At 38.7% G+C, this 22,092-nt stretch overlaps 2 protein-coding genes across 5 annotated transcripts; both read left to right on the top strand.

Moving 5' to 3' along the window:
* The first annotated feature begins 235 nt into the window (after positions 1 to 235).
* hdac8 (histone deacetylase 8) lies at positions 236 to 16,862 on the top strand. Of its 2 annotated transcripts, none has more exons than XM_079465853.1 (11): positions 236 to 441; positions 821 to 873; positions 1,005 to 1,135; positions 2,034 to 2,175; positions 2,724 to 2,836; positions 3,159 to 3,236; positions 3,947 to 4,055; positions 4,160 to 4,332; positions 4,712 to 4,806; positions 11,629 to 11,734; positions 15,993 to 16,862. In XM_079465853.1, exons 1-11 carry the CDS (start codon positions 328 to 330, stop codon positions 16,013 to 16,015), a joined length of 1,137 nt encoding a protein of 378 aa, XP_079321979.1. In that variant the 5' UTR covers positions 236 to 327; the 3' UTR covers positions 16,016 to 16,862. The 2 variants fall into 2 exon arrangements, with proteins under 2 accessions (XP_079321979.1, XP_079321980.1); XM_079465854.1 differs by having other exon boundaries at positions 435 to 722.
* A 1,802-nt stretch (positions 16,863 to 18,664) lies between these two features.
* Positions 18,665 to 21,904, top strand: cited1 (Cbp/p300-interacting transactivator, with Glu/Asp-rich carboxy-terminal domain, 1). Of its 3 annotated transcripts, none has more exons than XM_079451846.1 (2): positions 18,665 to 18,974; positions 20,352 to 21,904. In XM_079451846.1, exon 2 carries the CDS (start codon positions 20,365 to 20,367, stop codon positions 20,830 to 20,832), a length of 468 nt encoding a protein of 155 aa, XP_079307972.1. In that variant the 5' UTR covers positions 18,665 to 18,974; positions 20,352 to 20,364; the 3' UTR covers positions 20,833 to 21,904. The 3 variants fall into 3 exon arrangements, with proteins under 3 accessions (XP_079307972.1, XP_079307970.1, XP_079307971.1); XM_079451844.1 differs by lacking the exon at positions 18,665 to 18,974 and adding an exon at positions 19,473 to 19,643 and having other exon boundaries at positions 20,352 to 21,867; XM_079451845.1 differs by lacking the exon at positions 18,665 to 18,974 and adding an exon at positions 19,886 to 20,249.
* The last annotated feature ends 188 nt before the right edge of the window (positions 21,905 to 22,092 follow it).

Below are 22,092 nucleotides of genomic sequence, written 5' to 3'. Positions count from 1 at the left end.
CTAAAGATTTTTTTTTGTCGTAGAATGCATAAATATATGATGGGCCAGTGCCTAGGGGTCTTTTACTCTTTCTAATTCATCATTCATTCATTCATAATACGCACCTGGCATAATGGATTCATTTTTAATAAACTAATACAGTTTTTTACACATTTTTGTATTTATTGTTAGGCGAGATAACTAAAGATTGTCCATTCCTCTTTTCTTTAAACATTCTAACTCTTATTTTGAAAAAGGGACCTTTATTGTTGTAACGTTCTTTTTAACACCAGCCAGAGATCACCGAACCGCTCTGTATCCATTTGAGTTGAATAGATTAATTTTTAAATGTGTGATAAAGAAGACACTAATGATGATAAAAAGAGAAATCTCAATGTGGTGTATGTATACAGTCCGGAGTACATCCAGACATGTGACTCGCTGTCGAAAGTACCAAACCGGGTGAGCTGAGCTACAATACACACACACACACACACACACACACACACACACACACACACACACTTCCAAAACAAAATACATTTGGGTTAAGGCGTACTTATAGCTTTATAGTAAACCACGTTACATATCGAACATTATTGAGATGACGGCTTGATGTACGGAAAGTGTTTTTTCTCTAAATAGTTGTGAGCGTAACGTTACTGTTCATAAAACGTATTTTAACTAAGTTAACGTTACCATGGAGTTAAACTTACATCAATATACAGTAGCTGTCATTTAAGGTAAGCACGTTACCATAATATGTTTGAACATGGTATCACGCCATAGTACATTTTGTATGGCCTTGACTGAATAGAAATATGTGGTTGTTTTTACACAGGCCAGTATGGTGCATTCATTGATAGAGGCGTATGACTTACTGAACTACATGAGGTATGTCAAAAACATGGTTTGTGTTTGTTCTTTTTCAAATCTTCTTGAGGGAGATCGCATTTCATGTCTTCTGGTTTTAACACGTTAACTGGTGTTTATTTTGTTGAACATGTGTGTTTGTTATCGTTCAGTGTGGTGAAGCCTCGCGTGGCTTCAATGGAGGAGATGGCCGTGTTTCACACAGACTCGTACCTACAGCACCTGCACAAGATCAGCCAGGATGGAGACAATGATGATCCTCAGTCTGTTGACTTTGGCCTGGGTAAAAAGTTTTCATTTAAGAAAGTCAGGTTTGTGGTGGCGTTTAGACCAGTTGATTTAGTTCACACAAAAATGAAATTTCTGTCATCATTGTTATTTCAAACCGGTATGACTTAATTTCTTCTGCGTTATACAAAAATATATATATTTTGAAGAATGTTGGTAACCGAACAACAGCTGTACCATTTTACTTCTATTTTATGGCCACAATACCAGTGGGTACCAATGGGTACAGCCATTCTTCGGTGACCAACATTATTCAAAATATCTTCTTTTGTTTTCTGCAGAAGAAAAAAAAGTGGTACAGGTTGAAATTATAAGAGGGTGAGTGAATGTTGAGGGAATTATTTTTTGGTGAACTGTCCCTTTAAATTTGAAATTCCTTCCTAAAATCTCCCACTTTTCTAAAATGCCTTTCCACTAGAGATGTCTATATACTTGATTTCACCTATTGGTGCACCTGAAATAGACAAATCTTTTTAAAGGGGGTGTCATCACACTTCTATTCATTTGGTGTATCAGCCAAACAAGTAATATAATTTGTTATCACTGTAGTTCTCTTTTGCTGTCAGTAGTGGGCAGTATTATGCTTGAAACTTGCTCAGACATTTGCGTTTTCATTGCCTCTGGTCCATGAGTAATTGAAATACCTTATCTCCAGGGATATAAAAGAATGTTGTTGTTATTAAAGGGGAAAAAGAGCTAAATTCAAAATAGATCCTTTGACATGAGCTTGTGTTTATGGTTCTTTCTCATTCTCTGACTCAGACTCTCACAATCTTGTCTTTCCTCTCACTTTTCTCTCTGCACCTCATCCCATTGTCTCTCTCTCTCTCTCTCTCTCTCTCTCTCTCTCTCGCTGTTATCAACCGTCCCTTATGTCTGCCTCTGTTGTTCAGGTTATGACTGTCCGGTGGTGGAGGGTATTTTTGAGTACGCGGCTGCCGTTGGAGGTGCCACTCTGACTGCTGCCCAGAATCTCCTGGATGGAAAGTGTGATGTGGCTATCAACTGGGCCGGAGGGTGGCATCACGCCAAGAAGTAATGCATCACAACAGGCCGTGTGCCCACCTTCTTGTGTTTCACCTTCGCATCATTGAGATGCCAGTGTCCTCTTTGGTATAAGCAAACAGAAAATCAGCTTGGTTTGATGCTAAAACTGCAAAGTTTACATATATATGGTACAGTTTGTTTGTGGAAGGCTGTATACAAGAGCCAAGTGTCCTTTAATGTGCAGTATAATGTTAAAAATATTAAAAATGTATTTACATACTGAAGCCTAACCTAAGTGTATAACTGTATGAACAAAACCAATGACATTTACTTGGAAAATATTGCACAAACTTTTCAGTTGTCATAGTTAATATATAATAGTTTAATATGTTTGTAATGTTAGATATAGACAAAAATGATAAAAATAGACAAAAAAACACTTTGTTGTTGTCCAATATTAGTGGAACATGTCCATAGCTGAAGGGATCATCATATCTTCCGGGTGCACTGTATGTGTTGGAAACATTTTTAGAATGTTGTTTAGTGGGTCACTGGACCAGCTGATTTAATGAATGTGTGTGTTGTTGTTGTATAAGGGACGAGGCATCTGGCTTTTGTTATGTGAATGACGCCGTTCTTGGAATCCTCAAACTGCGGGAGAAGTATGAGAGAGTTCTCTATGTGGATGTGGACCTTCACCATGGAGATGGTAACAACACTTCCCTGTTAATAAGAGACTTTGTAACCATAACGATTTTTTGTCTTCTATGTCCACAATAAATGTTTAGTCAGATTAAATCTGACTCCTACATCTGGGTTGTTATCAATATTAAATGTTTTATGTTTTGTTGTAACTTAGGTTTCTGTTTTTATACTGAGCATTTACCAATTCTAGTTATTTCTCTATCTGAACCAAAATCGTGTTTGGATGAAGTCTCCGGGTTCACAGACACTTCTGCTAAGCTCAGACCGGTTATAATATCCTTCCTTCCAGCTCTGTTAAGTGGACCTCAGCATTGTTTCCTCCCCAGGTGTGGAAGACGCTTTCAGCTTCACCTCCAAAGTTATGACAGTGTCTCTTCACAAGTTCTCCCCTGGCTTCTTCCCAGGTTAGTCCAGCATGCCTTTACGCCTCAGTGAAGATCAGCACGCCTTTTAATTCCCTTAATTGACAGTCATGTTTCAAGTCATGCCAGAGTTGGAGCTGCAGCCCCCACTCTGGTGCCCAGAGTCTGATTACCCACCTGATAACAAAGACGGGAGCTCGGCAGCTTCTTGGAGATGCTGAAAGGCACTTCAGTAGTGTAACAATAAAGCTTGTGAGCGTAGCCGGACAAGTGATGTATAGAGGCAACAAATTAAGATATTTTGTGGTTTATTTGGAGGGGTTTTATCTTTGTTCATAGTTCACCCAAAATCTATATTCTGTCGTCATTTACTCACTCTCTTGTCATTCTAATTAACAACATTTTTTTAGATATATTTTGTGTATTGTGGCATGAAGAAAGTCCTACAGGTTATAAAATACAAGAGGGTGAGTAAATTATGACAGAATTTTCATTTTGGATGAACTAAAGAGTTGCCAAATGACCTTGACAAGGTCATAAGTTGACAAGACATGTAACACGTATGAAAATTCATATAGATCATTTTATCCTCCTCATATTTCATACATCCCTTTAACAATTTGTTTGGCCTTTTTAGCTTCATTAGATAATAAACTTAAGACACCACAGAAATATACAGAAAGAGGCCAAGCTTCATCAAACTCTGGTCGATGCACAGTTAACTTGGCTAAGGGTTATCATTTCTTTTCCAGGTACAGGTGATGTGAATGACACTGGGCTGGGTAAAGGACGCTGGTACGCTGTCAACGTTCCCCTTGAGGATGGAATCCGTGATGATCGGTACTGCCAGATATTCACCAGGTCTGTGAAGTTTTAATAATCGATACCATCTGCTTTGTTATTTGAGCGTGCTTGACTGGGCATATAATACAGTAATCTCATGTCTGGTTTGGTTTGTCTCTCAGTGTGATGCAGGAAGTAAAAGCATACTTTAACCCTGAAGCACTCGTGATGCAACTGGGAGCCGACACCATGGCGGGCGACCCCATGTGCTCGTTCAATATGACTCATGTTGGAGTCGGAAAATGTCTGAACTATATTCTCGACTGGGAGTTACCTACTCTAGTACTTGGAGGAGGTTGGTGTAATTGCATTTATTGAATTGTATCTTTTTCTCAAAAACATTACATAACCGACAGTTAAGGCCGTGGTTTTTTTCCCCCTCCATGCCTTAACGTTGCCAACTCCCTCTTCTGTCATTGTTGCCAGCCTTCTGTCTCGGCCAAAAAGTTTATTAGTGTGCTGTTACGGGCAAGGGGGGGTTAGTCTGAGAGAAGAAAGTGAACTTTGTGATTTTTGTCCATTTTGAAATGAGCTCTAAGCTGCAGACCTGCCTAGCCAAGCACTAGATGAAAGGTAGTAATTACACTCGTACAATGAAGCCCTTTTGCTGACTTCAATCCCCCTTCTCTTTCTCTTTCGGTCTCTGTATATACAACTCTGCCTCTCTCTCTCAGGCGGCTATAACCTTGCCAACACTGCCCGCTGCTGGACCTATCTAACAGGGACCATCCTAGGACAGACTCTGTCTTCTGAGATCCCAGACCACGAGGTGAGACCAAGATGTCTTCTTTCAGCAACTATCTAAAACCTCACTCTTCCATCGCTGCTGAGTCACCCGCTCTAATCAAAGATGCCCTGGCACCTCTCAATAACCGGGTTTGTTTTCATGTGATTCAGGAGCAGGGAGGCGGGTGCGCGCATACTCAGGCGGAGGGGTCTTAACAATACCACTCTGTCCCTACAGATTGACTGAGAGGGACTCATGCTTTTCTTCCTTCAATTGTTTATGCCTCACTCTTCTCTTTCCTTCGAGAATTAGAATGTGTGTAGTTTTTCTGAGAGAAAGCCCTTTATGAGCTTCTTTTTGAGGTGCTTCAGAGAAGAGATGAAGGAATGGAAAGCCTTGCGGTTGGTCAGGGAGAGTTTGATATCTCTCTTTTCTTTTGGCTCACAAAGAAGGTCTTTTAATGTTTATAGAGGGTGCTTTCATGGACACCACCATAAAAGATGCTGTTGTTTCAGCTGACATGACCTCCTGCGTCGCATTGACCTTTAACCTCTCAACAGGGCTAGCGACCAAAATAAGGCAACGGACATTATCGTCTTAGAATTTAGTAATGACATTGCTTGTGATGATGATGAATGCATTTTTTTAAAGCAATTTTTCTTTATATTATCAAGACAGAAGTATTTATGAGCCTTTATAGATTAAATATTGTGTTTTGTTGGCATGTATGATGTTACAGGAAGAGAATGAGTCTGTTTTGTTGGTTTTATAAAGCGGTGCTTATTGTGGTCAATGTATGTGCAAAATGTGTTTTTATAGCATTACTTTGAAACATACTACGGGTTAGGCCTTTTCATGTAACACAATGAATAGAGTGATACTGTGAAGGAACAATGTGGAGATTTTAGCAGTATCTAGCGGGGAGGTTGCAAACTGCAACCAATGGCTCACTTCACCCCTCCCCTTCAAAGCACTACGGCAGCTCTCAGATTAAACAAATGTTGACGCGTTTGCGCTTCTTTGCCGAAAGGAGAGCGTATTTACGAAAAAAGTACTCTGCAGAGCAGTTAGTCTGTTTGCAAGGCTAATGTAGAAACAACATGGCAAATTCCATATAAAGGGACCTGTGGTTTATGTAGATAGAAATAGCTCATTCTAAGATTATGAAAAACATAATGCTTCATTATGTAAGGTCTATATACACCTCTGAAGACATAGTTATGTGTATTATATTGCATTTCTGTCAATAGATCCTCAAAGAAATAACACACAGATCTTTAAAGGGATAATTCATCGAAAAAACGAATATCTTTCATCATTGAATTACCCAGAACACAAAGGTTAGTTTAAACAACTTTGGTAACCAAACAACACTGGCCCCCAAATACTTTCATTGTATAGACACAAAACCACAGAAAAAAAGGAATCATAGACATGTTCTGAACCACATGAGGGTGGATAAATAATGTCAAAGTTTTTGGGTGAACTATCACTTTAAATTGTTTAAATGAGTTTTATTTTTTAAATGTGACCCTGGATGACAAAACCAGTCTTTTGGGTCAATATTCTAAATTTAGATTTTTACATCACCCGAAAGCAGAATAAACAAGCTTTCTATTGATGTATGGTTTGTAAAGATAAAAAAAGGAAAATCGCCTTTGACGTTGTCAATGAGAGGCACTGTGGCAGGCCATCCACTCACAAAAAGTTTTTATATATTTAGGGCAGGAAATTGACAAAATATCTTAATGGAACATGATCCTTAATGATTTTTGGCATCATAGAAAAATAATTTTCACCCATACAATGTAATTTTGGCTTTTACTAAAAATGTTCCCGTGTTACTTAAGGCTGGTTTTGTGATGCAGTGTTACATATTACTTTGTTTGGGAGAGCTTTATCATTTATATTCTATTCTATTAACTGCTAACACAGCTTTAGTTGGCGTCTTGAAATTAACCCCATATGACGGCCATAGGAATCAACCCTCTCTAATTTCAACTGTCTTTTTACATTTTGAGTCTCTGGATCTCACCATCTCCTTCCCATTCCTCTTCAGTCTCTCTCTATAGCTGTTCTCTTTTTATTGTCCCCTCGATCAGCTTTTCAAAGCATGAAACTCTCTTCTCCTCTTATAGAGAGAGGACCCCCGCCAATCTCCTACACCACCGCTGTTATTGTGTGTCCATCCAGGCCAAACAAAACACTATTTAACTGTAGTGTGAGTCCATAAGGACAAAGAGAAGAGAGATGGAGAAAAGGAGAGATAAGGCTGTTAAAAGACAGAGAGGCATCCACCAATGGGGGCATAAAAAAAGTTTGAAGAGTATTTGAGCATAGAAGAAGCTGGGAAAGGAGAGGTGAAACAAGAAGCACTTTGTACCTGCGCAATCTCTCGTTCTCCTTCAGCCAGTCCAGCTGCTGAGACTCAGAGGCGGCTCAGTCTGGGTTCTGCCCTGCCAGGACAGCAAACAATGAAGACAGAGTGAAGTGGAAGCACACAACGAACTCATTCAGGCCCTGTCACACACGCACCCACACAGACAGATGAAAAACCAGGGTAGTATAGACAGTACTCTCATATGGGGGAACAGAAATGCAGGGGATTTTATTTAGACATCAATGGTTTGTCTTGAAGAATCTCACAATTTGGTAAATCTAGTGTTGTATTTGACAGTTTGTACAACCTTTTGAAGGATTTAAAGTATTTAGTATTTAGAAATCATTATCTAAATTAGTTACATTAAAGTTGTCTCCGCAAATTTAAAGGGATAGTTCACCCAAATGCAAATGATCATCATTTAATCACCCTCTTGTCATTTCAAATCTGTAGGATTTTCTTCTGCAGAACAGAAAATACGATATTTTTAAGAATATTGGTAACCGGACAACAGCCGTACCCATTGACTTGCATTGGTTTCATGTCCATACAATGGAAGTGAATGGGTACATATTTAGTTTGGTTCTCAATATTCTTCAAAATATTAAACGGCATTGGCCTCCATTGACTTGCGTTGTATGCCCACAAAACCTTTCTTAAAATATCTTCATAGTCATTGTTGTTTTAGAGCACATCAAGTTGAATAGTTGCAGAGTTTTTATATTTCAGTGAACTGTCCCTTTGGGGCTACACAAGTCATATTTATTGTGCCTAAAGTGGGAAGATTACTCTAAAGTGTAGTGGTTGTACAATATGACAGCAAAGCTAAAGTAGAAACCATAACATGCTCTGTGTTGGTTGAAAGGGAAGGCTAAATCCACAAAAAGTCTAAGTTGACGGTCAGTGTGGCTAGGCTGTGCATGTATGGCATTGTCCTGGTCGAATCTTATCAGCCAGTGGTAGGAAATTTGCAGTGTTTTTGTTACAGTGCTGTCAGGGACGACTCTGGGTGGAAACGGCCCTCACCGCTCTGTGTCCAGTCAACAACTGTACATCCTCTCCTCCTTTTTAAAACTTGTTTCTGCCAAGTTATTTTCAGCACAGCCCAGTGAAATAACAAACAGCGAGCACTTTGTTTCCCCCCCTGTAGTCAGCTAGTCAGATAGATGGTCTATTTCTCTCTCTCATTCTCTCTCCTCCCTAGTTCCTTTTTTGTTTTACTCCGTTTCAATTGGAGGGTGGGTCGACTAACTAGGAATGGACAATCTGCATCATTTCCCTCAATTGTACGAGGAGTGTCTCCTGGCTGGTTCACAACAAACACCAACATATCAAACATTCTTGAGTCGGCTGCTGGATTTAGAACACCAGGAAAGATAACTGTCATTTTCACAGTGATCCAACAAAACCCAACCACAGCTAATGTTTGTTGGGACAGTGTGAACTCGCCTTAATAGACATATTCGAATGTATGTGCTTGCCAAGGAGGGGAACTCCACCCTTGATCCTAAACACAGTCAAAACACAGTCATGAGCTGGGCTAACAGTTCATACACACGGTACCAAAACGACAGCTGTGGTTACGCTAGTCAAACACTGCTAAAAGGATTGTAAGGTCTTCTGTCTGGTTTGAATGGATTGAGGAGGGGTTGAAGACTCCAGTGGGAAGAACAGGGAATGTAAAAGGAACAAATACTGTGTGGGGTGAGTTTAGAAGAGGTTTAAGGTTGTTCAGGGTAGGATGGGGGAATGTGAAACTGTTTTAGACAGGCAGGTTGCCCTTTGGAGACCGTATGTATGGAGACAGAAAGGGACAGTTCGCCCATAATGAAAAATCTTTCATCATTTAATCACCCTCAAATCATTTGGAATTTGTATGCATGACATTCTTTTCTCTGCAGAACACCAAAGAAGATATTTCGAGGAACGCTGGTAACCAAACAACATTGGACAAAATTGACTTTAATTGTATGGACAAAAACCACAAGACAATTTCTCAGTTTATAATTCTGTGTTAAACAGAAGGAAGTCATACATATTTGAAAATTACTAACTTACGCACAAATAATCTCTTTTTTTGGTGAACTGTCCCTTTGTCTTAATTTACTCACTTTCTTGTTATTTCAAACCTTTTTACTTTATTTCTACTGCATTTTGGAGAATGTTGGTAACCACCAAACAATGGCGGTACCCATTCATTTGCATTGGTTGTATTTTCATTCAATATACTGTAAGTCAATGTGTACCGTCGTTGTTCTGTTACCAACATACCTTAAAATATATTATATTATATACGATGACAGATTTTTTATTTCTTTCCTTTCCTGTTTTGGTGAACATTTAATGCACAGCAGGGTAGTTGGTCATTAAAGTTCACATTGTCGTGCAGGCAAGTACATGTCAGGATGTACAAGATATAAATATGATGAGTTCTAAGCTGAGGGCTGTCAGATTTTCGTGACACCAATTTAGTTTCCTGTGTTTTACCACTTGAGAATTTTCCATTTACGTTTAAAAAAAACATGACTCTCTTTCTGTCTAAAATTTCTGAAGTTGTCAGAAATATATCATAGACATGCCCGTATGCACACACACACACACTGACACACTTAGTGACTGCCAAGTTATTCACACCGAGTTAGACAGGATGCTGCGTGTGCCAGTAGTGTTATGTTTGCATTGTCTGTTGTTTTGCCCTTTGAACCATGTCTGGTACTTCACTATATAGTGAGAGACAGACAGACTGTCAGCACAGTTTTGACTCATTACCGCCCACACATACAAATGATCTACAGGGGATGAATTTCATCCATGGTGGAGGCTATATGTATCCACTCATATGATTGACTTCAGAAAGTAATAAAATATACCCTTAGCTCAGAAAAACTCAATGGGCTTTGTTATGCAGCTGTGAGTTTCAAAAAGCTTTCTTTTAGGATTTTTGGTCCAACTGATTTCAACCTCAGGTGTTCTTTAACATCACCGGTCTGACCCATCATAAACGAATAGTTTGACACCCCAACAGAAACTTGTGTGGCCTCTTTATTGTCCTCCTTGGGTGGAAATATTTGCCGTCGCGTCTGGGAAGTAGCTGGCTCCTAGAATTCCGGAGTTAAATAAATGCTGGAAATGAGCTTTGGGAAAGTCCATAATGGATTATGGGTGGTGTTGATGCTCATGGTGTCAAAGGTCATAAAGTCAGGAGGTGAGACCTAAACTTACCTTCATGATGAACTAAGATTTAAATAGACAATGAAGGTCATAATTTGTCATTATTGAGGTTTTTTTACTTGATCTTGAGTGGCTTTTCGTGTTGAGGAGGGAGATGTTGATCTTGATCTGTTAGGGTTATTTGGTTCGCCATTATTACATTGATCTTTCTTATATCAAACATTTCAGTTTGTCATTACATTTCAAAAGAGTAGGTTGATTATTCTCAATTATGGTTGTATAGAAAAGCATAACTCTCAAATACAAGTTATATAAAACAGCCTGTTCAAACATGGTCTTAATGTGGACCAAACCAAACAATGCACAGAAAAGTGGACAGTGCTGTTTCAGATTAGTGATTGAGAAAGGTTGAGTTTATGGGAAAAACAAGTGACGTGGTGGGGTGTCCTTATTAACACCAACAACTTAATTCTGTGTGCATGTGTCCTTATTATTAAAGTGTGCATCAACCTCTTGCTGATCAAGAGTGTGTGTGTTTACGTAGAATGTAAAGACTCGAACGTTCGCAAACTCATATGTTCTATAATTCTTAGCATGTTGGAGTGCATTGGGACCGGAGGTAAACTGGATAAACAAAGTCAAAGTAATTGAAAGCAGAATCAAGCTAATGCATGTAACACAAATACACGCAAATCTCATGCTTGCCCAATTTGAATAGCAGATACCTTACCAACACAATGCAGACAGTGTTTTGAGGAAGGCAACGCGCTTGGCTGTATTTTTGTCTAACCCCTGTAGTTTCCATTTTAAAAACATGACGCACTGCTAATTGTAATTCAGATGATATTCACGATAGAGGAAACATTGGCTTGCTTTCAACCCAAAGGGTCAAAACACTGATAGGAGCATAGCTATCCACTGAGAAAAAACTTTGTGTGTGTTTGGATAAGTGTGTAAGTGTGACTAAACCTTCCCCAATATATTAAAATCTGTGCTGCATTCAAGCTAAGGAAAATATCACAAAACATAATTTGTTTTTATGAAGAAACTCTGAATCACATTTGAAGGTCATTAGTGAAGCTCTGCGATAAGTGAATTTCTTTCCTAGTTTAAGAAATGTTTGTATGACTTCAGCTGCCCGAGGCATCTATGCCAGTCACCCTCACCCGCATATTGTTTTGTCTAGTGTAACACACTGTAAACAAGTTTTCGCATTGAACAATAGAAATATAGTCAAGAAATGTATCAGTATCTCTGAATCAAATAATCATCCTGCTCTTTGAATTATTTTTCTGTCTTTATCCCTAATCCAGTACTTCACAGAATACGGTCCGGATTATTCCCTGGAGATTAGCCCAAGTTGCCGACCCGACCGTAATGAAAGCCAGCATCTGGAGCGGGTCATCAGCACCATCAAAGGTAATCGTCATGACAACATCTAGAATATCACCATACACAAGAGCAGACCTGAAAGCGTAACCCATTCTCATAATTTAATACAGTGCCATATCTACAGATGAAATAGCTTTTGTCCAATAGCTGGTTCAGATGTTCAATTTGGCCACCATTGGTAATGACGATGATGAAATGCTTTTTCGTATGCCATTTATTTATCCATCAATCTGGCCAGCTGTCCCACCAGTGTCCTGGAGAATTTTGCATTTACCCCCACTAGTGACCAGAGACACCCACAAACCAACCACAGTTGTCCCCTGCGACCTACCCTCCTCAGCTGTAGAAAAGAGAAACATATCTTTTTGATGTTCCCAGTCATCAGTAAACAAATAAGCAAAGCATTCCTAAGAACTTGAAGTTGAAGTCTCTTGGGAGAGGCCGAGATGAGAATGAGAACAGTCTGAACTAGGAACATTTGCACACATGTACGTGCAGGCCACCAGACACGCACATATCCGCACTTTTATGAGATGTCTCTCGAAACAGCATCTGGTTTGTCCCCTGGACCAAAGAATTTGTTTTTCTTTATAGATGTTAGAACGTAGCATTTTTTTTTCTTGGATTCTGTGTGTATATTTCATGACTTGATTCTTGTTTATTTAAGGTTCCTGCCATCTCTTTTCACCTTTTCCAAGGATAATATTTCTTTAGACTGAAAATATTTGAACAGATGACCCTCGGATATAATTATAAAGAAACGTTTTTTCCTCATTCAAGCAGCTATCTAATAGTCTAAAACCTGTCAATAAAACAGTAAAAGCAGTATAAACACAAGGACATAACATGATTCACTTTAGGGTATTTTCCTGTAATTATATACTGTAATTCCCACGATCCCTCACTATACTGTATAGTGTTAACCGAATTAACCTAAAATGCCTGTGTAAAAGAAATAAGTGACAAGTTGTGGTCTCCATCACCTCCCTCCTTATGGGATGAAGTTGACCTGTGGATAAGCATCTTTGACTCGGACTCAGCCCGTGAAGTGTAACCAGCCACCAGAAGACAGAGATAGCACATGTCAGTTCTCAGAGTCACAGCTGCTCCACCTTAACATTAGACAGCTTCTCTTTTTAGTGGCTTTTCAACTGTGACTACACATTTCTCTTTCCATTTGCGGGTCTCCATCTTATTGATCTCTTTCTCCGCCCCGCTCTGGTTAATGTCAACTCCACTTACTCTTTCCGCGAAAAGGGCCTCAGATCTCTGCTGTTGACCCGAAGGTCCCTGAGAGGTCACAACCCCACCGTATGAGGAAGCTGTACAATCTGACATTGCCCATATAACTGACACCTTTTAAAGTTGAGCTTAGTTAAAGTCACATTCTCTGTATCTAAGAACTTGATCCACAAACTTTCATCATCAAGACTGTTGTTGCTATTGTGACTTTTACAAGACACTCACTTGTTTCATGAAAGCAGCGTAAAAGTTCTCTGTGAGTCAAGTGTTATCCAAAACGGACCTAATACATTTTTTTGCCTTTCATGGAAGAACTTTAGCATATTCAAACTTTGTGTTGGTGCATTATGAAAATGTTCACGACAAACACTGCAGACTACAGGCAAACATGCTTATTTTCTGTGCCCGTGCGGTATGTGTAGCATGTGCCATGTGTTTGTTCTATCCCACAGCACCGGCAGCTAATTAAAAAGGGCTTAAGCGGCAGGCTGCTTGGCGTCCATTTTAGGGTTTTCACCCATCTCATTTAGACCGCTATAGACTCCTATACAGCAAAATTAAAATATGATCACGCAAGAGCACAGATCTTGGATCAGTTTAACTTGTAGTATCCTGAAGTTATGGGAGCCATTAAAGGGTGAAAAACTGTAGTGAGGTCAGCTTTAAGAGATGTCCATTTTACTAAAGATTAAATGTTGAATGCATGTATAACATCACATCCTCACATCTTCAGTTTTTTGAGTGGTGACTAAGTCCTTTGGAAGATAAATTTGGCTTCTGTATTAGATTAACCAATACATCTATGTAGGCATTTTCTATTATATACAGGATTTACACGTATATCCGCTATGCAAGCCTTTTCACCACAATGTCTCCTAAATTAAAATTTTCGTCCTTTTTCAGCTTCAGACTGTTTCAAAACAAGATAATAAACAAATGTTACTGCGCATGCACGCTTTTGTGACCCAACCTTAAATTTTGAAAATAATCCCTGTAGATTATTTCTGATAACAAGCAAAAGAAATAAGTAAATAGACTGGTTAGCAAGTTAAAAGTATGTCTAGACAGTATTATTTTGCCTTACCAGGAGAAGAACCATTACTTGGCTAAACTAAAAGTCATACGACCCATTCTACAAATTGTTTATTTAATACAATTATTATACAATAAATAATTAATAATATTAGAAATAAATATAAATGAATTGTATAAATGGAACACACAGACCGGAAGTTAACTTCAGGCCAGGCGCGTTCGTCCAATGAAACCATCTATAGAAAATCTAACCAGTAGGCTATATGGTTATCTGTGTGTTGTGTCAGAGCGCTGCATAGCATATCCAAACATGCATTCTTGTAAATAAAAAGATTGGCTTGTGTATTTAGTTGTAATTGTTGTTTTGTGGATGAGGTGAGTGGAGACTTTTGATCTGACTGTAGGAGGAAGTAATTATTTGGGATAAACATTTTATTAGGCACTGAATAATTCCATCAAACTGGCTCTACAGGGTCATGTAAAGACTCCTGTATCGTTTTTCAACAAGCTCTGCCTCGGCTTTCAAATCAACAGCTCACATCAATTAAACCACATTTTAATTAGGTATCCGCTGTGGCACTCGCTGTGGTTTACGGCCTTATTTTAGTTGATAAGAGTGTTTATGAAGGAAGGAAAAGCGTGCGGATCAGGAAACGCAAGCGCATGATGAGCGTTAACCGGGGTAACGTGAAATATCTCTGCTGGCCTGAAAGCTCACAGTGTGTAACCTGCCCAAAAGTTTTTTTGATAATACACTAAACCATTTTTCCGTGAAGAACTGCGATTGATTAACGCAGGTAATAAATGGAGAGGCTTGCAGTTGTTACACATTAGTTTCCAAGCACATCTGGGTAACATTTACGACACTCTGCCTTGCTTTATAAAATGCTAAGAGACAAAGAAGTGGAGAAAACGAGTGAACACCATACATGGTTGTTTTCAGTGATCCCGATCTGCGAATTCTAAGTAGTTTAGTGTATCTCCTATTGAAGACAAGTTTCAAAAGGTTAATAGAGACGGTATTGTTTTCGCACATTGTAGCCAAAAGCAGTCAAACTGGATATTTTAGTTGATTCCGTCCCTCATAGAATCGAAATATGTCGCGTACATGAGGCCTTTGGAAGTGCTTCGCAAATTCAGGAATATTAACTGATTAACAACATTTTGACAATAGTTAAAAGAAGTCAAAGGAGCATGTTGTTTTGAAATATTGATGTTAAAATGCTACTGCAAGTGCATAGCTGTTGTCTGGCACATTGAGAGATGAAATCTCGAACGAACAGTGCAAACAGTTCCTTTAATTGTAACCAAAATTTCCTTCGGTGCCTCGAATTCAAACCGATTGCCATAGTTTCTCCTGGCAGCCCAAATGTTATCAAAACACCAGCTGGTGAGAACAAAGGGGACATCCTTTTTCAGTGCAACTGTATAGTTTCTGTATGAATAGAAGGCACAATTACAATGCAAATTGTGGTTTGTAAATCCATGTAAATCGATTTAGATGAAGAAATATTTGAATAAGTTTGTGCGCTTCCACATGCTGTAGGATATCCTGCTCTTTCTGATTTGCTATGTGTCTGCTTCATTTAAGATCATTGTCACTCTAACATCTGAGAGTGGTAACTTCTGGTGCAGATGTGACAAACCATGCACAGCTGCAGATCAGCCTTTATCTTAAACCTTTTGTGAACACTTGCAATTTTCTCAATCTTTTCTGTCAGTAAATTCGGTGTATACTGTCAAACTGGACACATCAAAGCACACTTGTGGTTTACCCATCTGCTCTTTGCATAGCAAGACAAGATGTTTGAATGGTTTATATAGTTTCTTTTTTGTGTATGTGCATGGCTGCCTTGTGTCCTTGAACATACACGATGAGTTCTGTATGTACCAGTGATTTACAATGATCTGCTTTCACAACCATCCACCTGGTGTCTCTGTTTCAGACATTGTTTTTTTTGTTATTAATTTTTTTATTCTTCTCTATCTCCTCCACACTTGTTTACAGGGAATCTGAAGAATGTAGTTTAGGAGTGGGCTCTCAGCTCATGTTTCCAAATCAGACCCTGCTCCTCTAATGAAGACAGTATGTTGGAGTCATCGCCAGAAGGGGGCTTGGAAAACATTACTTGAATGTTTCCAGGGAACATCTTTTAAAATGCAGAAACAGGCCAGTGTTGCCCCAATTGAGATGGATCGGGTATTTGTTGAAAGGATATATTTTTCGAAAACCCTAAGCCAGATGAAATACGAAGCAGAAATGTAACTTGTTTTGAGAGGGTTATGTCAAATATATCGTGCATGCTTGTTTGATCCTGTTTTTGTAACTTTTTTTAATCTTTTAAAAATAAGGAGTTGCTGCTCCTTTTGCCAATGCAAATCTTTCGACTCACGGTGGTGTCCTGTGACAGAAATAAACAAAACGTGGTTCACATGGGAAGGGTGTGTCAAAGTATTTTCTGAACAGGCTAATTCACACTGATCCAGCAAACAAATTGTATCGGGGTTTGTTGGATCATTGTGAGTTCCCACATTCTGACACCACTATTTGATAGAGCAAAGATTTAATATGTTGGCGTTAATGAATTACATTTTCAGTTATTTTTAAGGATAGGCTATTGGGTTATTAATTCATACTGTAAACTATGATAACTGTGATGGTTGTTTATGAATGGGATGTGGTCAATTTGACGGACAAACTGACCAATTTTTAAGTCATGGTTATGCACGGGTCTTATTTTGCCTATGACATGCATTTCACTGCAATGTTTATTTTTCTGTCATAAGTCAAAAATGTTTTAATGCGTTTGTAAAATTTAAATTTTTGTATAAATTCTTTCCTGTTATATAATAAAACAACAAAAAAGCATTTATCTGGTATAGTTTTTCGTTGCTCGTCCATTGACTCCTTGTTCAGTAATCTTTCACAAGCATGGGCTGCCACATGTGGAAATCCTGTTCTTTTCAGCATGCTCTTTATAGATTTCTTGGTTGCAAGGGTTTCTCTGAATGGCACACCAAGTGCGATTCATTAAGTGCTTTAAGAGACGGGGCTTCTTGCATTTCAGTCCAATAAACTTATCCGTGCTACCAAAAGAGCTCAGTAAAAGAAACAGAATGAAGTGCAGAGACAGGACTGATTTCAAGACCTTATTAAACCCTTTATGCGCGGCATAGAACCAAACGCTTCGTCTTCCTGTTTTTCTTTTCTGCCTCGTTTGGAGGTTGCTTAACATTAGCCTACAATTTTATAAAATGCATCTCTTTGATAAAATTGTCATTTTTGTGGTAATGCATAATGAATACGTTTTCAATTTGAATAGAATGAGACGCATTTTTTATAAGCTACAGCAAAACCATCAACAGAAAATGGTCGAAAATCCCATTGCGTCCCTGGACTGGCTGACGTTGTAAGGCTTCTGGCACCTGCTGTACTTGTATGTTTGACATCCCAACGAAATTATGCAAAGTGTTCATCTGTCTATAGCCCGAAGACATTACCAACCTTTCACTCTGAACCCCTTGCCGCTCTTTTTTTAGATCTCTTAATAAAACGGTAAATAATACTTCAGATACAGTTTTCCCTGAGCATCGGGCTGAATTGAATCATTCGAGGTGTCTGACCCATTATTTCACACAAAAGAAAAAGCCTATGACGTTCTCGGGGGGTATGTTAAAACCGTTTGTTGTATTTGCATAACGTTTCCCATAGGAGTAAAGCAAATCCCTGCTCCTTTTACCCGTCACTTCCCTCTAATCTACATGAGAAGTGCCTTCTTGAATGACGACAGATGTAGTCTTTAAACCCCTTTAAGAGGAAAGAACCCAGCCGTTTCAATGCACGTCATCATTTTCTTTGACAATATTGATTAGAAACTCGGGACAAAAAAAAGCCAACCCGCGTTTCAATGTTCAACGGCTGGGATTGAAAAGATTTGCTGTTAAATTCATTTCTGAGATAAGAACTGCCGAATGTGAGACGACTTTATGACCCTGCATTTGATAAGCAAAAAATTTAAATCATAGTCAAATTAATGTATTTATAATTATATTATGAGACCTCAGCATGGATTTCCCAGACAGGATCGCGTCCATATTATTACATTGATTAGTTTTATTGAACAGTGTTATTTCGAAGCTTTAAAGTAAAAGTCTTGATTGTTTTCTTTTTATTTCAAGTGTGAATTTTATGTTTTTATCTACTGTTTTACATTCGGCTTTGTCAGTGTAAATTGTCGCAGGCGTAGAGATTGTATTTCACTGCCTTTGGTGTGTCTATGAATGACAATTATTAAATGGGCTATTATGGGAACAGTGATTAAAGTGTGTAGCGTGTGAAAAGCGTCTGTCTTGCTCACTTTAGCAGGCGCAACATAAATCACGGATGTGGATCTATATTCATTTGTAGTGTTGACTTAAACAGATTTTGCGCTGGATACCGAGTAAACGTCAAAAGTACCCTACTTAAAAGTTAAACGAGAAGGCTTTTTTCTTCAAAACCATATTATTATCATTATTTCCCCGAGGGATATTAAACGATTGCAGTGATCACAATGTTACTGATTCATCCAATAAGGTTTTTTATCATCAAGCGTGATTGAAATCTTGTTGATTAAAAATCCGAAAATTGAACCTGACGAATATTTCGTATATTAGCTCGTTCATGGCCCTACTCAGTCCGATTCCATCAAGACTCCATGTCATGTTTTGGAGCGGACTCGGATCTCTCTCGAGAGCGTCGAGTGTGTGTATTTAGGCTAATACCTTTGATTCAGTAACAGTTCATTGAGGGAGCTCTGCTGGAGCAGGACAGGAAAGCCTGGAAACATTTCTCAAACTTCACATTTTCATTTATCCGTGGAAAATACAGCTCAATTCTTCTGGGTTTATTTTTACGCAGCTTATTCTTTATAAATAAACATTGGTCTTGTTTTCTTCTACATACTGGATTTTACAAAACGAACTCAAGTCGGCAAAGTCTCCAATAAAGGCAAGTTAAGTTGTTGGACAAATTACTTTCTGTTGGACTACATTGAAATGTTGTAGTTAAATGATTATCTTTTAATTTATGTCATATGTTTAAAATAATAATTTTGGTTGCAAAAGAACCTATATTGTTAGCAAATATACCCAATATACAATTCGGGTAATAATTATGCATTTGACAGATATGCAGATACAGTTAGTTTATTGCAAACATCGGCTATTGAAAAGTCAAGCCACAAATACGGAATATGTTACAGCTCTGTCTGTTTTCTCTACAATCAAGTGGCTGTATAATGCCAGCTAAAAGTCATTTAAGTGAATGATACTAACAATGTTTCATCTTAATTGAGAACTAATTGACTAACTGTCCAGCTGATACAGACAACCTGCAACATCTTATTAAGTTCAACAGTCAGATTGTGACAAGTTTGTGCCTCAGCCAATGAAGTGTTGCACCAAAACTTATTATTAATTATTAGCTGACTTAAAGGGACAGTTCACCCTAATATGAAACCTCTGCCATTATTTATTGACCATCATGTTGTTCACAAACCTGCATACGACTGTTTCTATTGTGGAACACAAAAGAAAATATATATTTTAAATGTTTTAGTGGTTTTGTGTCCATACAACGGAACTCAATGAGTTCTGCAGAAGAAAAAGACTCACACAGGTTGGGAATGACATGAAAACAAGTAAATGATGAAAGAATAAAAATTTTAGCTCGAACTGTTTCTTTAAATTACTAATATACCTCCCTGGCAATTAGTCGACTTATGTAAGTAATGTTAACATTGAGGTTTTCCCAAACAATTTTAGTCTAAAATAAATTGTAGGTTAAACCATATTGACTGCTTGCAGGCGATGAATACTGAGCACAATGAGCTAAACACAAAGATCTCAAGCAAATGCCCTACAGCTGTCAGTGTCTGGGTGTTCATTGCTGGAGGTTCTTTGCAGCTGCATGCCAGCCCTAAACAATTATGCTTTATCTAAAAAAACAGACCTAAGTGGGGATGAGGAGAAGCACTTAATCATATGTGCTCCACTCATTACTTTTCCTTTCATTGTGTATGTGCGTGCGCTTGGCTGTGCCTGCTCACAGACAAGCTACAGGAAAGGATATGGAGTCATAGGACAGTTACAGATTCAGTAATTAAGAGGAATTATCAATGGCTCATCTTTGCAGATTATCCCGTCAAGTCATATGACTCGCATTTTGACTACAGAGCCATTGATAAACATTTGTCTTGTGATCTGTGAACTCTTAAGATTCCTGGTATGTTACATTGAAGTCTGAGCATTGTGACCTGACAAATCACATTTACTTTGAGTGCTTATTTCTAAATGTCAGATCTTCATTGTAATCTTTTTCCCTCAGGTGTTTCCAGGTGATGAGCTCACTTTTGCTGTCTAGTTCCACCATGAAAGACCGCGACTCTCTCTCCCTTCTGCATTACACTGGTTCAGCCAAGACCAGCCCTCAGTTCTCCTCCGCTGCCCTCCACCCCAGCTCTCCTGTGTTGGGAAAACCCCAGCCCTTCTGCCTGCAGTCTGGCCAGCATCTCTTAGCCTCAATGCAACTGCAGAAACTCAACAGCCACTACCAGAACCTGGCTGTATCCTCTGCAGCTACCACTGGACCCAGCAGAGCATACGGAACTTCTGCGTTGAGCCCAGGACAGATTGCTACCCCTGGGGTGGCACAGACACCTGGGATCATTGACTCGGATCCAGTGGATGAGGAAGTTCTGATGTCACTAGTGGTGGAGTTGGGTTTGGACCGGGCCAATGAGCTCCCAGAACTGTGGCTGGGTCAGAATGAGTTTGACTTTATTGCAGACGTACCAGCTGGCTGCTGACCCCAAAAATGTCTCTCGGCTTCTCACTAACGCTCCAAAGCGAAGTGTCCTCTAATTTTGCCTTTGAAAAAAATATTTAAGTGTCAGATTTGTACTGTTAAAAGCTGGTTAAAGATGCTTGCCGTTTTGGGAACCAGACTAATGAACCTTAAAGAGCTGAAGACTTGATCCAAGTGAGACTCTTTTGTAACCTTCTTTAAGTGGATGAGGATTTTTTCTCTGAGAAAGTTACCAGGTTTGAGATTATGTTTGTAAAACATGATTAACCACACACACGCATACCAAAAGGGGTCTTGTGGCCAAGCCTTAAGATCACAGAAGGCTATACTTCTGCGCCCTCTCACCACATTATGCTGTGTGAAATTCAACTTTGCTCCTTAATGTATGGCTGGAGGAAGAGATATTCAGTACATATGGTATGTAAAGAAGAACGGATGAAGAGTCAGGAAAGCGATTGTGATTGTGGAACTGGTGCACTCTGCTGAGGGTCTCCATCAATAGAAAGATTCTCTCTAGAAGCCATGCCATCGCAAGCCTCATTGGTCAAAGAGGAATTCGACCTGCCTAAGTGTTTTCCATGGTTAAATATATTAATGAGAACCGTATCTGTTTACCCAACGACCAGCCTGCATGGTCTGACAGGCTTTCTTATTTAAATAAAAAAAAAATTACATGCTTATTAAAAAGCTGCCTACAAGAGCTTACATATATTTTCCTAAAATGTATCTTTCTGTTAATTTTTAGTGTCTTGTAGGCTGTATGAATAAAGTAGTTTGATTTAAACAGCCCATTTCCACAATTTATTTAAGTATGTTAGACATTTTGTTGCATGCTTAAAAACATCTGGGTTACCCATGTGAAGAGTGAGAGATTTTCTGTCTGAAGTTATGTTTATTTTGTTCTGTTGGAAATTTGTGATTTACTGAAACGTAATCAAAGATTTGTCATTTAGCACTTTTCTTTCGACCATTTATTTTTCTATATAAGAGATTACCTATATTTAAATGTGTGTGCTTTTCTATTTTTAAATGTGAGAAAATAAAGTAAACAAAGCATAACCTTGTCCCTTCCTTTCACACTTCCATTGTTCATACACAGATATTGAATAATTTACAGAGAGAAAATAAACCCTTCTGGGTGCCAAAGATTTGCCAGCCTCACCTCAAGCAATAGAAGACAATGTGTCATGCTTTAAAATAATGAGGGGAGAATTAATACAAAAATACCTAAATACCTAATTCACAAAAGAGCAAATTCCCT

This window comes from Barbatula barbatula (genome assembly GCF_947034865.1).
Source record: "Barbatula barbatula genome assembly, chromosome: 1".
Taxonomy (NCBI): Eukaryota; Metazoa; Chordata; class Actinopteri; order Cypriniformes; family Nemacheilidae; genus Barbatula; species Barbatula barbatula.
Note: the sequence above shows the minus strand (reverse complement) of the source record. Positions and strands in the feature narration are given on the sequence as shown.

Bases quoted from the DNA above. Each gene is read 5' to 3' on its own strand.
- cited1 (XM_079451844.1), top strand. From the start codon at position 19,612: ATGAGTTCTGCAGAAGAAAAAGACTCACACAG. The intron at 19,644-20,351 runs GTTGGGAATGAC...TTTTTCCCTCAG, and splicing joins GAAGAAAAAGACTCACACAG to GTGTTTCCAGGTGATGAGCT.
- hdac8 (XM_079465853.1), top strand. From the start codon at position 328: ATGTGTGATAAAGAAGACACTAATGATGATAAAAAGAGAAATCTCAAT. The intron at 1,136-2,033 runs GTAAAAAGTTTT...TCTGTTGTTCAG, and splicing joins GTCTGTTGACTTTGGCCTGG to GTTATGACTGTCCGGTGGTG. The intron at 4,807-11,628 runs GTGAGACCAAGA...TCCCTAATCCAG, and splicing joins CTGAGATCCCAGACCACGAG to TACTTCACAGAATACGGTCC.